The sequence below is a fragment of the Sus scrofa genome, chromosome 6, assembly GCF_054392235.1.
Source record: "Sus scrofa isolate SSC_HxYL_T2T_F1_AM1 chromosome 6, Sscrofa_HxYL_maternal_Yorkshire_Landrace_v2.0, whole genome shotgun sequence".
Classification (NCBI taxonomy): Eukaryota; Metazoa; Chordata; class Mammalia; order Artiodactyla; family Suidae; genus Sus; species Sus scrofa.
The window spans coordinates 17,892,573-17,907,557 of record NC_139388.1 but is presented as its reverse complement, the minus strand read 5'-3'; the positions used below and the strand labels follow the sequence as shown (position 1 = coordinate 17,907,557).

At 47.9% G+C, this 14,985-nt stretch overlaps 1 protein-coding gene across 4 annotated transcripts in view; it reads left to right on the top strand.

Moving 5' to 3' along the window:
- Positions 1 to 14,985, top strand: part of WWP2 (WW domain containing E3 ubiquitin protein ligase 2) — a 158,833-nt gene that overhangs the window by 68,390 nt on the left and 75,458 nt on the right. For all 4 annotated transcript variants that reach the window (XR_014805563.1, XM_021093861.2, XM_021093863.2 and 1 more), the window contains exon 6: positions 971 to 1,067. Coding sequence is in view for 3 of the 4 variants with exons in the window: in XM_021093861.2 (XP_020949520.1) it covers positions 971 to 1,067 (97 nt within the window). In the remaining variant the exon portion in view is untranslated. The remainder of the gene's footprint in view (positions 1 to 970; positions 1,068 to 14,985) is intronic.

The window sequence follows — 14,985 nt, the reverse complement described above, 5'->3', positions numbered from 1 at the left end:
ACCAGATGGCAAGGGCAAAATTCACGTGGTTTTTACTCCCTAGAGTTTTGAATCTATTTGGTGGGGGCAGGGCACACTGGACATTAAGTGAGTAAATGCACTAATAATTCTTTAACTGTAACTGTGACAAAAGCTGTGAAGAAAATAGTCCTCGGTGGCATGAGATTCCTGTACTTTGGAGGGATCTCACCTAAACTCGGGGGCAAGGGAAGCTTTCTCTGAGGAAGCTGAGACCCACTGGAGTACGAGGGGTTTAGACAGGCCAGGGTGGGGCTGTGGGGTGAAGAGGATTAAAAGCTCTGAAGTGGGAGGGGGTCCTGCAGTGAGTCCAGAGGCAGCCAGGGTGCTTGGCTCATGGGGAGCAAGAAGGATAGTGGTGGGGGTGAGGCCACAGAGGCAGGTCAGCTCCAACCACACAGCCCTGAGGGATTTTGAACCTCATCCTAAGAAGCAGCAACAGAGTTCCCTTGTGACTCAACAGGTTAAGAACCCAACTAGTATCCATGAAGATGTGGGTTTAATCCCTGGCCTCGCTCGCTCAGTTGGATGTGGCTTGAAGATGATTTGGATCAGATCTGATTTCCACTTTTTAAAAGCTCTCTGGCTGCGACGCAGAGAGATGCCCTGCTTCCTTGCCCCCATCGCACGGCCAGCCCCTGTCCTCTGTCTCACGTGGTGTGGCCCAATTCATTTAATGTGTAAGGCAGCAAGCGAGGAAGTGCCTTGGACATTCTCGAAGGTCTCAGAGAAGAGCTGCTTCCCAGGTTTGCGCCTCCTCTGTTCCGAGGCCCCAGTCAGACCTCCCCGCTTCTCACGCCGGTGGCTGCGGCTTGCTGGACTCTCCGTCTCCCACCAGGGAGGGTAGCTCTAAAGCTGCAGTGAGCGCTCTCCCTCTGCCTCCTTCTCAGACAGAGGTGTGGGCTGCTCAGCGTTTCTGTCCTTTCCTGTGATGGATTGATCTCTTTTCTAGGCCCACAGCCGCCTTCCAGAGAATCCAGCGGGACAGCTGTCGCCACAGAGAACCGGCACCAGCCCCCCAGCACAAACTGCTTCGGTGGGAGATCCCGGTAAGACCCCCACCCCACACCCCCAGTCCACCAGCTGCCAATGATGAGGATGATGAGGCGCTGGGAAGTTGGTTAGAGCCCTTGAAAACACACTGGGAAGTGGCGAGGCACAGTTGATGTTAGAAACTGGTGGAAGTTTCCAGAGAGCTGATAACCAACTTATATGAGACTCAGGAGTATGTTAAGTGGGTGCAGAGGGGAATACAAAACTCAGAATTCTCGAAAGGGCCAAGGGTTCCTTGACAGGACTGGGACTGACTCACTTGGTTACTTGGCTGAGGGAGCAGAGCCGGACGCTTTTTTATGCATCAGGTACAACGGCCGCAGTTTGCCTTCCAGGATGCATGTGGGAACACTTAGAGCAGTGGTTCTTTGTACATGAAAATTTCTGTCCGTGGCGGTGATCCGTGATCCCCTTTGGAGTGTGTGTTAAGACCTCCGGTGCTCAGGGTCTCAGCTATATTATACCTGTTGTAAGATACCACGTGACTGAATTTCATTTACTGATCATCCCATCATATTCCTGTGTTAATGGTGCAAACTTATTTCCACAGCGGCTGAGCACCCCGGCAGGGGGCAGGGGAATAGTTGTAAGTGTATGAGAGAGACGGGGAGGGGTTTGGGAGCCTGTTTTATTATTTATTGTAATGTACAAATTCCTCAGATTTTTTTGGACATTTTAAGGAATAGAATCATATGGAATGTAGTTTTAAACCATTCTCTGTGGAGAATAGCTGGTAAAAATGTTCCCAAACAAATTTTGCGGGTGGGAGAAATAATGCTTTAAGAGCCAATATCCACAGCATCTGGAAAGATCCCTCTGAGGATAGCCTTCAGCCTCTCTGGATTTGGTTGTTTTGAGGGTTTGTGAGTGAGGTATTAGTGCCTGACAGGCACCAGGAACAAGAGAGTTGGGTGTTTGGATCTTTTGTCTATAGTGTCATTAGAAGCAGAGGTGCCATTTTCCTTTTGTCTTTTCTCCAAGCCTCTGCAAAGGTCTTACCTCATATCCTGCAGTCTAGTCACTCTTCTCTGTGACTTGCTACATGACTTACAAGTTGGGATGAATAGTTGCGTTTCACGAGCTGAGGACAAATCCCGTATCAACAGAGGCATGCGTGGTGCCCAAAACCACAGCAAAGTCTCCTCCGTGGCGGCAAGTGGCTGTGGGAGAGGAACAGCCCGCCCTTCACTCTGCGAGCCCAGTGCCTTCTGAGCTCTGGTCTTTAGCTGACTTGGAAAGTTGGTGTCACGCACAACGGATGCCACTTCATTTGGCGCTGGAAGGCAGAGTTCACGTCTTAACTGGTTTAGACTTAAGTTGGTGACCTGTTTGTTGCTCTCTGAAGTTCTTGAGTTGATAGACCTTGAAATCACACATCCGGATATCCCTTCTTTTCTTGTTTGGGTTGAGGATTCTTGACTGTTACATAGCAGCTGGATTACAACAGAAAATCAGATGGTTTTTGTGCCCGTAACACATAGCAGACATTCAGTGCTCATTAATTATTGGTGGGCAAAATGCCCTCTAGGTAGTTTAAGCCACGTGGGAGTCTTCTTCCGTCTGCCCAGCTACTGCAGCATTTTGCACCCATGGCTCGTGAGTTTTTACCCACTGAAAGCATTCAGCAGCAAACATTTTTGGAAGGATCACCCCAAAGTGGGGTCTTGTGCATCCCTAAGAACCCCCCTCCCCATTGCTGCTGCCTTTATGAAAGTCATTGTTGACACAGGTGGTAGCAGAGTAGTCAACTAGATGGGTGTAGGACTTTGGAATCAGATCCCATTATGGCTCAGTGGGTTAAGAACCTTACATGGTGTCCATGAGGATGCAGGTTCAACCCCTGGCCTCAGGCTGTAGGTTAAGGATCCAGTGTTGCCACAAGCTAGAATATAGGTCACAGATGCCGCTCAGATCTGGCATCGCTGTGGCTGTGTCCTAGGCTGACACCTGCAGCTCCATTTCCACCCCTGGCCTAGGAACTTCCATGTGCTGCTGGTGTAAAAAGAACTTCCATGTGCTGCTGGCCCTAAAAAGAAAAGGGGGGAAAAAAGATGTTGATGGAATCCTGGCTTGTCGTTTACTTGCCGTATGATGTTGGGCAAATCATTGAACTTCTCGGTTTTTTCAGTTGTAAAATGAGGCTGTCGCCCGCCTCGCAGGGTCATTGCAGGAATTAACCGAGATGAGTTAGGTCAGCCTGAGGGCCCTGCACCCTGGCAGTGCTTGGTGACGGTGGCCAAGGTGGCCTCTGGAGACTGTCTTTTGCGCCCCATTTCCCCAGCCCCAAACCTGGGCGGGCCGGCATCCCTGAAGCATTCCCGGCCAGGAGACCGTAGGTCGTGATGAATGGGGATGAATCCAACCTGAAGGATTCGCGGACAGTCCTCTGCTGTCCTTGGTTTCCTGTGGCCGAGAGAATGATGGGCTTCTGCCTGCCGCCTCCCAGACTAAATATTTAGCTTTCACTGTCTGAAGGGTAGGTTTTTCTTGGACTTGGGTGCGATCCCCCATGATCAAAGGTGGTCTGACGTGCCCGAGAAGGTGAAAATTGCGATGTTGAAGCAGGCTTTTCCTCTCCTTCCCCTGCTTTATAAAGCCCCAGAACTGAAACCGTCTGCGGGTTTTATGTTAAGGGTTCATCTACCCAAGTTCACTCAGCAAAGCCACCGTGTGCGTGCCAAGCCTGCACCCCACCCCCCACCCCCCGCGCCGTCGTGAGACTTGCTCCCTCTCTCAGGACCCTCCGGTGGTAAAACATCTCCAGGGCTTTTACCACCTGGGCTGCCACGTGAAGCCAGCACAGAGCGCCACCCACGATTCATAGGCATACATTTGTGAGCAGGCGGACCAGGATAGTATCTAGGCAGCGAGACTGGTTCAAGAAAGAAAAAGTTAATATCATACACTGTTGTATAGTCCTGCAGTGAAACACTGTCCCATAGCAAAAATGGGGGCGAGGCAGTCACACCAGTATGGTGGGTCTCATGAACATAACATGAAACAAGAGAAGCAGATTGCAGAAAAAAAAAATGTATGGTATGATGTCATTTATATAAAGTTTAAAAAGGAAAAGTGAAACCATGTTTTTTTAATGGATACCTTCGTAGGCGGTAAAACTATAAAAAATGGAAGGGCACAATTACCTCTGAATTCAGGAGAACGTTTCTGGGGGATTTATTGAGGACAAAGCACATGAAAGCTTCTGGCTACTGGCAGTATTATTTCTTAGCCCAGGTGATGGGTCCCTGGGTGTTCATTTTATTATTCTTTTTTTTGGCTGAGTATATATTTAATATATGCCTTTGTTTGCAGGGTCTATGTCACAACACAAAAAGTCTCATCCACCTACCTGGGTGAACCGAACAGCAGAAGTGTTAGTTAGGTTGGAGAAATTGTTGTCGGCCATTGAGGCGGATACGTTTCAGAACTCAGGGTTTCTCTGGGCTCAATAACCCCCTCTCATTTCTCCTCTGCCCAGCTTATCTGTAAAGCCAGTGGTTCTAAGACGATGCTCCACGCTGGCCTTGTCAGTCTCGCTGCCTTGGTCATTCAGAATCTCAGGTGGGAGAATTTAGTTTGGGCCTTGGGCAGGGGCTCCAGAGGAAAGCTGGTCACTGCCAGATAACATGTCAGAAGAGCACTGATTTGGTGGCAGGAGAAGGGCTGGTCTAACACCACGTGGTGTCTGGCGTGGCATGGGGACCATTATGTGGTGTGCCCAGGGCCCTGTCTGTTCGTGTGCTGTCCTGCCCTGTGTCCTCAGTCAGTGTTCCTTGTTCCAGTGTGTTATGGAGCCCCCGGGGACAGCATGAGCTAGTTGGCACAGAAGGGACCCACCACGCCCTTTAATAACCCCCCGCTGTTTATTTTATTTTGCTGGAATGAGGGCCGGCTTGGGAAGGGAGCCTAAGTCAATTCAGGTTTTGCAGCTCTCATGTGGTCCCCGTATCGCGCCCACATCACCTTCTTGCCAGATGCATGGCATCTGCTTTGCACCGCGAGTTCACCGCCGCCATGGCATATGTGGTGTGTGTGAAACTCTGAGAGCCTTGGCAGCCCAGAGAGAAGAGATCGGTGTGTGGAGAGGGAAGGACGGAGGAGAGAGCAGGCGGGAGTTCGCAGCGGGACTCTGGGCCATCACCCAGTGGTTCGGTACAGTCTCCTAGTGCTGACAGCGCAGGGCTGCTGAGTGGTGACCTAGAGAAGCCGGCAGGGAGGCAGGCGAACGTGGAGGGAAGAGAACCCGGCAGAGGGCATCCATGCGGGTACTGGCAGCTCTCTTCAGAGTGACCGCTAAGTTAGAAATGGTTGGGAGGAGTTCCCATTGTGGCGCAGTGGTTAACGAATCCGACTAGGAACCATGAGCTTGTGGGTTCGATCCCTGGCCTTGCTCAGTGGGTTAAGGATCCGGTGTTCCCGTGAGCTGTGGCGTCGGTTGCACACGCGGCTCGGATCCCTCGTTGCTATGGCTGTGGCGTAGGCCGGTGGCTATAGCTGATTCGACCCCTAGCCTGGGAACCTCCATATGCCGTGGGAGCGGCCCTAGAAAAGGCAAAAAGACAAAAAAAAAAAAAAAAAAAAAAAAAAAAGAAATGGTCTGGAAACTCTGGATGAAGGTGGACGGAACGCCTCTGTGGTTTGCTGATTGATTGCTCATCAGCTGTGGTTTTTCTTTCCCCCTCTCCAGCTATCACATGAAATCAGGGAGCTTAGGTAAGGAAGTCAACCCATAGGCCTGCCTGTGAGTGTTGCTGCCGCTCCAAGCACAGCTTTAAGAGCTCTTCTGCTTGGAAAAACGAGCTCCTCCATCTAGAATCTGTAGATTTTCCACAGTCATGTAGGGCAGTGGTCCTGTGACCTGGAGACGGGCACTTGCCATCTGCCTCTACATGGACTGAATCATGAGCCGCTGCAGCCGCCGACTCTCAACACCCCCTGCAAGGGCTCAGGGTGAGGATCAGGACTGAGGCACTCGGTGCCCCCGGGAGAACGGGCAGAACAGGTCTTCAGATAGTTAGAATTTTCTGGAGAAGATTTTCTGAGCCCGGTTCTTATATCTCTTCACATCTAGAAGAGTGATGAAGTCCTTCGTGGTGACATCTGCTCGTGACTAGCAGTAACCTTCATGAGGCTGGCAGCAGCGACCTTCTGCAAAGTGTGTGCTTGGTTGCATGTACCTCCCCCTTGACCAAAATCCCATGTACACTGACTTTCCCCCTGCCTCGTGGGAGTGGTTTTTCAGAGCTATCCGAAATGCTGCCTCCTGGGCTATAGTCCTGACTTTGCCCCAAATCAAATTTAATGTACAACTCTCACGAAGTACTTTTTTTTAAGTTGACAGGACCAACAAATGGAAGAATGCATTGAATTTGCTTTTGGTTCATAGAATTTTTTATTAATAGGTCTTAAAACTGTGAAAGGAATCTTAGTTAAGAAGCTTTATAGAGGGACTTAAATACTTTTCTTTATTATGTATTATGTACATGTTTACTGTAAGAGTATATGTGTGTGTGTGCGTTATTGTGTGTGTGTGTTGTGAAGGGCTGGAGGCCTCTTTCCCCCGTCAGCTGTCCACATTGGCCAGTGTTGGTCAGAATTTGCATTTTATCAAGCTCCCATGTGCTTCTTTTTTGTTGTTGCTATTTTTCTTTTTTTGGCTGCCCCGCGGCATATGGAGTTCCTGGGCCAGGGATCAGATCCAAGCTGCAGTTGCAGTGTATGCTGCAGCAACTCCAGATCTGCAACCCACTGTGCCAGGCTGGGGAGCAAACCTATGTCGCAGTGCTCTAGAGACACCAATGATTCCACTGCACCACAGTGGGAACTCCTTTTTTAAATTTTTTTTTTTTTTTTTTTTTTTTAACAGCCGTACCGTTGGCAGATGGAGGAAGTTCCTGGGCTAGGGGCCAAATTGGAGCTGTAGCTGCCAGCCACAGCCACAGCCACGCTGGATCCTTTACCCACTGAGTGAGGCCAGGGATTGAACCCGAATCCTCAGGGAGACAACGTCGGGTCCTTAACCTGCTGAGCTACATCAGGAACTTTGCCCCTGTGATTCTTTTTACATGTGTGAATTTCAGACCCTCCTATGATAGAGTTTTCATCCACCCTCCTTTCCTCTTTCCCTTTTTATCCTGTTGTGATGAAAACATGTCAGATTTATTGACTCCCTTGCCTTGGCATTAGTGACCTCTGGAGATTTAAAAGAGCAGTAGTCTCAGAGACGTACAAAGGCCCAAGGTCTCTGGTGAGCTCTAAATAGCTCATCAGCTGTGTCTGCAGACAGCCTAGCCCAGAAAGGAAAGAAAAATAAACTTAACCAGGCGTGAGGCTGCTGGGAACACTGCTGGGAACGCTGCTGCGAGTCCTGGGAGGGCCAGCAGGATTGGGAAGCAGAGCCTCACGGGGAGCCAGGGGTGGGCGGGAACTGAGCCTTCGGGCATTGGGCCCCTCCCTCTCATTGTCGGCCACTGCCACCTCTCCTTCCACTGAGATGACCAAAGGCTACTTGATCAGGCACTGTAATTATGTGGAGATGTCACCCCATCCACCCTGACACTGAAGCAAGCATCTTTGCAGTTTCCATTCAGGCCTCCCACCCAATAGCTTTTACTTAAAATCTAGCTGTAACCTCATTGCAGACGCTGGAGCAAAGAAAGGAGGAAGAAAAGAACCCTTGGGGGGTTACGCTGTGGCGCAGCCGGTTAAGCATCCGTCACTGTCACTGCAGCAGCTTGGGTTACTTCTGTGACGTGGGTTGGATCCCTTGCCAGGGAGCTTCCACGTGCCGTGGGTGTGGCCAAAGGAAAAAAAAAGAAAAGCAATACCTGTAATTCGTAATTCATTCGTGATAATTGAGACCCTGTCCCTGCACACAAGGAGCTTGTGGGGCTCCCTTTGGAACAGGTGGTGTGTAAGGAATAGGGTTAAAACTGTGGACACGAGCCCCCCTGTGTCCTTAAAGCCAGACGTGGAAAAGTCATCCTGGAGATGAATGACACATTCATTTATGCATTAATTGATTAATTCCACGCCAGTTAAAATTAGGCATTACGCATTATGGTATGCTTATCGAGATCTGTTTATTTCATTGGTCTTTATTGGCATGTCTTCTGCACAAGCCTAGAGAGATGGGTGTGTGCCAGAAAGCGGGTGAGGAACTTCTCAGGAACTAGGAGAAAGTAAGGCCGCAGTTGGAGGCTGTCTTCGTTCCACCTGCGTGAATGGCAGGAGCTGAGCTAGGTTGCGGTGAGAACATGATGAGACATCGTGGCCCCTGACATCAAGGAACTGGCATCTAATAGGAGACAGATACACAAAGGACAATTCCATTTAGTGCCATGGCCCCCCTAGTGTGGGGAGTGTGCGTCTGAGCGGAAGGAAGTGGAGAGTTTACCTGAATCCTGCTGGGAGGTGGGGTGGGGGGGACCTCACACGTTTGAGGTGTACTTGGGAGGCGTTTGCAGACCCGAGAAGTGAAGTGAGGGTGAGGGCGAGGGAAGTCACTCCGGCGGGGGGAACAGCATGGGCAAAGGCAGTTGAGAATAAGAGACCTCGGCAAATTTGAGGACACATGAGTGGTAATGGTAATGCTGACCCATGAGATGTTCAGGATGATAGCAAACCATGGTTTGCAGGTCAAATCCAGGCTGCACCTGTAGGGTTTTGTTTGTTCTGCTGTTTTTTTTTTTTTTTAATTTTATTTTTAGGGCTGTACTTGTGACCTATGGAGGTTCCCAGGCTAGGGATCGAATTGGAGCTACAGCTGCTGGCCTATACCACAGCCACAGCAACGCAGGATCTGAGCCACATCTGTGATCTACACCACAGCTCCTGGCAACGCCGGATTCTTAACCCGCTGAGCGAGGTCAGGGATTGAACCTGCAACCTCATGATTCCTAGTCAGATTCGTTTCCACTGCACCACAATGGGAACTCCATGTTTTGCTCTTTTTTTTTTTTTTTTTTAAGAGCAATTATTAGGGAGTTCCTATCGTGGCGCAGCAGAAACGAATACAACTAGCAACCATGAGGTTGTGGGTTTGATCCCTGGCCCTGCTTAGTGGGTTAAGGATCCAATGTTGCCATGAGCTGTGGTGTAGGTCGCAGACGTGGCTCGGATCTGGTGTTGCTGTGGTGTAGGCCGGCACGTGTAGCTCTGATTTGACCCCTAGCCTGGGAACCTCCATATGCCGCAAGTGCGTCCCTAAAAAGACACAATACAAAAAAAAAAAAAAAAAAAAAAAAAAAAAAAAGGCAATTATTAGGTTCACAGCAAAACCGGGAGCTCTTTTTGTGGTTTAGCAGGCTAGGAACCTGACTAGTATCCATGAGGACCCGGGTTCTATCCATTACCTTGTTCAGTGGATTAAGGATCTGGTGTTGCTGCAAGCTGCGGTGTAGATCACAGATGTGGCTCAGATCTGGCATTGCTGGGGCTGTAGTGAAGGTCGGCAGCTGCAGCTCTGATCTGACCACTAGCTTGGGAATTACCATATACCACAGATGAGGCCCTGAAAAAACAAAAAACAAAACTGAGCAGAAGGTATGGATATTTCCCCCATATACTACCTGCCCCCACATACACACAGCCTCCCCCACTATCAGCATCCCAAGCTAGAGTGGTACATTTTGTTACAGTCATTGAATCTACATTGATACATCCTTGTCCTCAAAGATAATGAAGGACTTTATCCCCCAAATCCATAGTTTATATCAGGGTTCGCTCTTGGTGTTGTACACATTATAGCTTTGGACAGATGCACAATGACAGACACCCATCACGACAGTCTAGTATGGGGCAGTTTCACTGCCCCCCAGTCTCCGGTGCTCTGTCTCTTCATCCCGCCCTCCCCGCTAATGCCTGGCACCCACCAGTCCTCTTAGTGTCTGCCTTTTCTAGAATGTCATGTAACTGGAATCCTAAAGGCTGTTGCTCACATTGTCTCCTTTCACTTAGTGTTATGCATCGAAGATTCCTCCATGTCTTCCCATGACTTGCTGGCTCATTTGTTTTTTTAGCACTGAATAATATTCCATTATCTGGACATACCACAGTTTATTTACCCGTTCACCCACTGAAGGACATTTTGGTGGTTTGTAAGTTTTGACAGCCGTGATTGAAGCTGCTATAAACATCCCCGGGCAGGTGTTTCTGTGGACATGTTTTCAACTCCTTTGGTAAATACCATGGAGAGTGAGTGATCACTAGGCTGTATGGGAAGAGGGTAAGAGTATGTGTAGTTTTGTAAGAAGTTGCCAAAGTGGCTGGACCATTTTACACTCCCACCAGCGATGACCGCACATTCCTGTTGCATGGCATCCTTGCTAGCATTTGGTGTTGGTGGTTTTCCAGATTTTGGCTGTTCTAAAGAGCTCGTACTGGAACCTCATTTGCATTTCCCTGATGACACATGCTAAAGGGTCCCTTTTCATGTACTTATTTACCGTCCGTACATATTCCTTGGGGAGGTGTCTGTTCATATCTTTTGCCCATTTTTTTAATCAGGTTTTTTTCCTTTTCTTATTGTTGAGTTTCTTTTTTTGTTTTTTGTTTTTTTTTGTCTTTTTGCTATTTCTTGGGCCGCTCCTTCGGCATATGGAGATTCCCAGGCTAGGGGTCTAATCGGAGCCATAGCCACCAGCCTACACCAGAGCCACAGCAACGTGGGATCCGAGCCACGTCTGCAACCTGCACCACACCTCACAGCAACGCCGGATCATTAACCCACTGAGCAAGGGCAGGGACCGAACCTGCAACCTCATGGTTCCTAGTCGGATTTGTTAACCACTGAGCCACGACAGGAACTCCTTATTGTTGAGTTTTAAGACGTCTTTGTATATTTTGGATAACAGCCCTTTATTAGATAGGTCTTTTGCAAACATTTTCTTCCAGTCTGTGTCTTGTCTTCTTAGTCTCTTGACCACCTCTTTTTGTAAATAAGATTTTATTGGAATCCAGCTATGCTCATTTACATATTCTCTGTGGCTCCTTTCATGCTGTAACTGCAGAGTTAAGCATTTGTGACAGAGACCATATGGTCTGCAAAGCCTGAAAGACTCACTATCTGGCCCTTGACAGGATGCTGCTTCCTGCTGTAGGAGATGGTTCAAAAAGGGTTATGCTTTGCTGAGGACTTGAGATTTTATTCTTTGGAAACAGGGGACCACTGAATTCTGAGCAAGGGCGTGATGTGCTGTTTCTGTGGTAAAGGATTCAGGTAAGTATCTGCTGGATGAGTCTGAAGCTGTGTCAGTTAGGGCTCCCTGCAAGAAACAGAGACCGCTGTAGGTATTTTGAGCAGAAGAGGATATAATATGGGGAATTAAGGGTTTATAAAGATCACTGGCTGTGCTGGAGGAATAGAAAGGAGCCCCTCCCCCTCCCTGGTTTCAAGGTCATAGTCCTGTGGCTGCAATCCAGAGGTCAGGAGACTGCTGCTCCTACAACCATCTCACATGCATGAAGCGGTGTCCAGGCGGCGGTGCATGGAGGCTGCCAGAGTCCCCCCCCCATCATCACCCCCAGAAGTCTCTCCTTTCCTTCTGCTTTCCAGGTCTCTCGTAGGAGCTTCTCATTGGTGCCATCTAAGTCACTTCCTAGCTGCACGGTAGTCAGTTTGAGGGGGGTTGGAGAAGGGCCACTTGTGGAATAGAAGAAGGTGGGCATGGCTGACACAGTGGAGGCTGAGGCCAGACTCAACGGGAAGAGCACTGTGGGAAGTGGTGAGACAGGAGGTGGTGACAGATTAGAGAGGAGAAGGGGAAGTACCTGGGAGGTGTGATCATTGAGCAGGACCCAGTGACTCACTACTCAGACATGGTGGAGGGTGAGGAGCCACAGAGGGGACTCTCAGACTCTTGGGTTGTGATGCCATCCCTGGAAAGAGGAAATGCAGGAGGGGAGCAGCTTATGAAGCGGTCACTTTATTATTATTATTATTTTTGTCTTTTTGCCTTTTCTAGGGCCGCTTCCTGCGGCATATGGAGGGTTCCCAGGCTAGGGGTATAATCCGAGCTGTAGCCGCCCGGCCTGTACCAGAGCCACAGCAATGCAGGGTCCGAGCCTCCTCTGTGACTTACACCACAGCTCACGGCAACACCGGATCCTTAACCTACTGAGCAGGGCCAGGGATCAAACCCCCAACCTCATGGTTCCTAATTGGATTCATTAACCACTGCATGACTACGGGAACTCCGAAGCGGTCACTTTAAAATGACACCCCCGTAATGGTTGTGATTGGTGTTGAGGAGGCCCCATGGAACAGTGGTACCATGTGGCTCTGGGGCAGAGTCCTTCCTCTGAAAGCGTATCCATTGCAGGAGGAATGCAAACCAAAATGTGTTCCCGACATTGAACAACTGGGCCAGTGGAAGGGTCACCACAAATCAGGGAGCAGGGGTGACATGTCTACTTTAACCAGATCCTTGTCCAGATTCTGGGACTTCTCAGTCCTAGAAAATTGTGATTGAAAGGGAAAGAGTTGAGCGAGAAGCCAGGAAAAGGAGCCCAGGTCTCAAAGAAAGTCACGGGAGCTTAAGTGGTTTGGGTATGTGCTGACTGAAGACCAGAGCAGAACTGACTGCAGATGCTCTGGACAGATGTGGATGGCGGGGAAAAGGGTTGCCTCAGCCATGGCGTTTGTGGCTGTGGTTTGGTGTGATGAGGTTAGACTTTTCCTTTAGGATTCTCTTGGCCCTGGATGGCTCCTTTTGAAAGTGCCAAGGTCTGTGGAAGTGGAGATTTGGGGTTTGGTTTAGTGACTGTCTTTACGATGGCATGCCCAACGTTTTAAATAGCACGACTCCTTTCAAACACTGGAACAATTCTATATTTAGGTTTTTCATTTTGCATTAGGTAAAAATAGTCACAGAACTGAAGCACAGAATTTATATTGCTCTGTGCTCTACACATCACAGAGTTTCCTGAAGTTACGATGTACCCACAACTAGTTGAAAATATGGTCAGACTATTAGTCTCAATATTCTTTGGGTCTCCAATCCTTATTTCTGTTTATGTATTGGTTCACATCATTCTGGATTTTGCCTCTTAGCATTTTTGCCAAAATTATAGCCACAATGGCCCAGCTGACCTATCTACAGGTTTAAGTTTGTGGACTAGTCCTTTCTGGAAACGTTGCCACCTCGGTGTCTATAGTAACATGAAATCCTAGAGTGTTCCTCCTTTTTTTTTTTTTTCCTCTGGTTTTATTGATCGTTATTGTTATTATTTGTCTAAAAGGGTGGCACTCATAGCATATAGAGATTCCCAGGCTAGGGGTTGAATTGGAGCTGCAGCTGCTGGCCTACACCACAGCCACAGCAACACAGATCCGAGCCACATCTGCAACCTACCCCACAGGCCTGGGATCGAACCCACATCCTCTTGGATACTAGTCAGGCTCGTTAACCACTGAGCCATGATGGGAACTCCTATCTTCCTTATTTAAAAAACACACTTGAGCCATGCGAAGACGTATAAATGTGTTAGCTGATTTGCATTTCTCTAATAATCAGTGATGTTGAGCATTTGTTGGCCATTTGTATATCTTCTTTGGAGAAATGTCTATTGAGGTCTTTTTGCCCATTTTTCAACTGGGTTGTTTTTTTTGCTGTTGAATTATATAAGTTGTTTGTGTATTTTAGAGATTAAGCCCTTGTCATTTGCATCATTGAAACTAGTTTCTTGAGAAACTAATGGACTTGGAGAACAGACTTGTGGTTGCCAAGGGGAAGGGGGAGGGAGTGGGATGGATTGGGAATCTGGGGTTAATAGATGCAAACTATTACATTGGAATGCATAAGCAATGAGGCCCTGCTGTATAGAACTGGGAACTATATCTAGTCCCTTATGATGGAGCATGATGGAGGATAATGTGAGAAAAAGAATGTGTGTGTGTGTGTGTGTGTGTGTGTGTGTGTGAGAGAGAGAGAGAGAGAGAGAGAGAGAGAGAGAGAGAGAGACTGGGTCACTTTGCTGTATAGTAGAAAACTGACAGAACACTGTAAACCAACTCTAATGGAAAAAAATGAAAATCATTAAAAAAAAGAAACTATTTTTTCCCATTCTGTAGGTTTTCTTTTCTTTTTATGGTTTCCTTTGCTATGCAAAGCTTGTCAGTTCGATTAGGTCCCATTGATTTATTTTTGCTTTTATTTCTGTTGCCTTGGGAGACTGACCTAAGAAAACATTTGTACAGTTGATGTCAGAGAATGTTTTGCCTATGTTCTCTTCCAGGAGTTTGATGGTGTCTTGTCTTATGTTTAAGTCTTTAAGCCATTTTGAGTTTATTTTTGTGCATGGTGTGAGGGTGTGTTCTGGTTTCACTGATTTGTATGCAGCTGTCCAGTTTTCCCAGCACCACTGGCTGAAAAGGCTGTCTTTTTCCCACTTTATATTCTTGCCTCCTTTGTTGAAGATTAATTGTCCATAGGGGTCTGGGTTTGGATTCTCTATTCTGTTCCATTGGTCTATGTATCTGTTTGGTACCAGTACCACATTGTCTTGGTTACTGTAGCTTTGTGATATTGTCTGAAGTTTGGGAGAGTTATAATAGTTTACATCTGCTAACCAATCCCCAAATCCCAATCCTTCCCTCTCCCACTCCCCTTCCCCTTGGCAATCACAACTCTGTTCTCTTTATCTGTGAGTCTGTTTTTGTTTAGCCTGTTTTTGTTTCCTAGATATGTTGATTTGTGTAGTCAGTGATACTGTAATCACTTTGTATGGTGACACGTAGTTAACCAGACTTACTATGGTGATCAATTCATAAAGTACATAAATGTCCAACCACTATGTCATATGCCTGAAAGTAATAGAATATTGTATGTCATTTATATTTCAGTTAAAACAAAAAATTGAAAAAAAATCTAAGCAGTATGATACCTTTTATCTTTAAACTGTCATCGTTAGTCC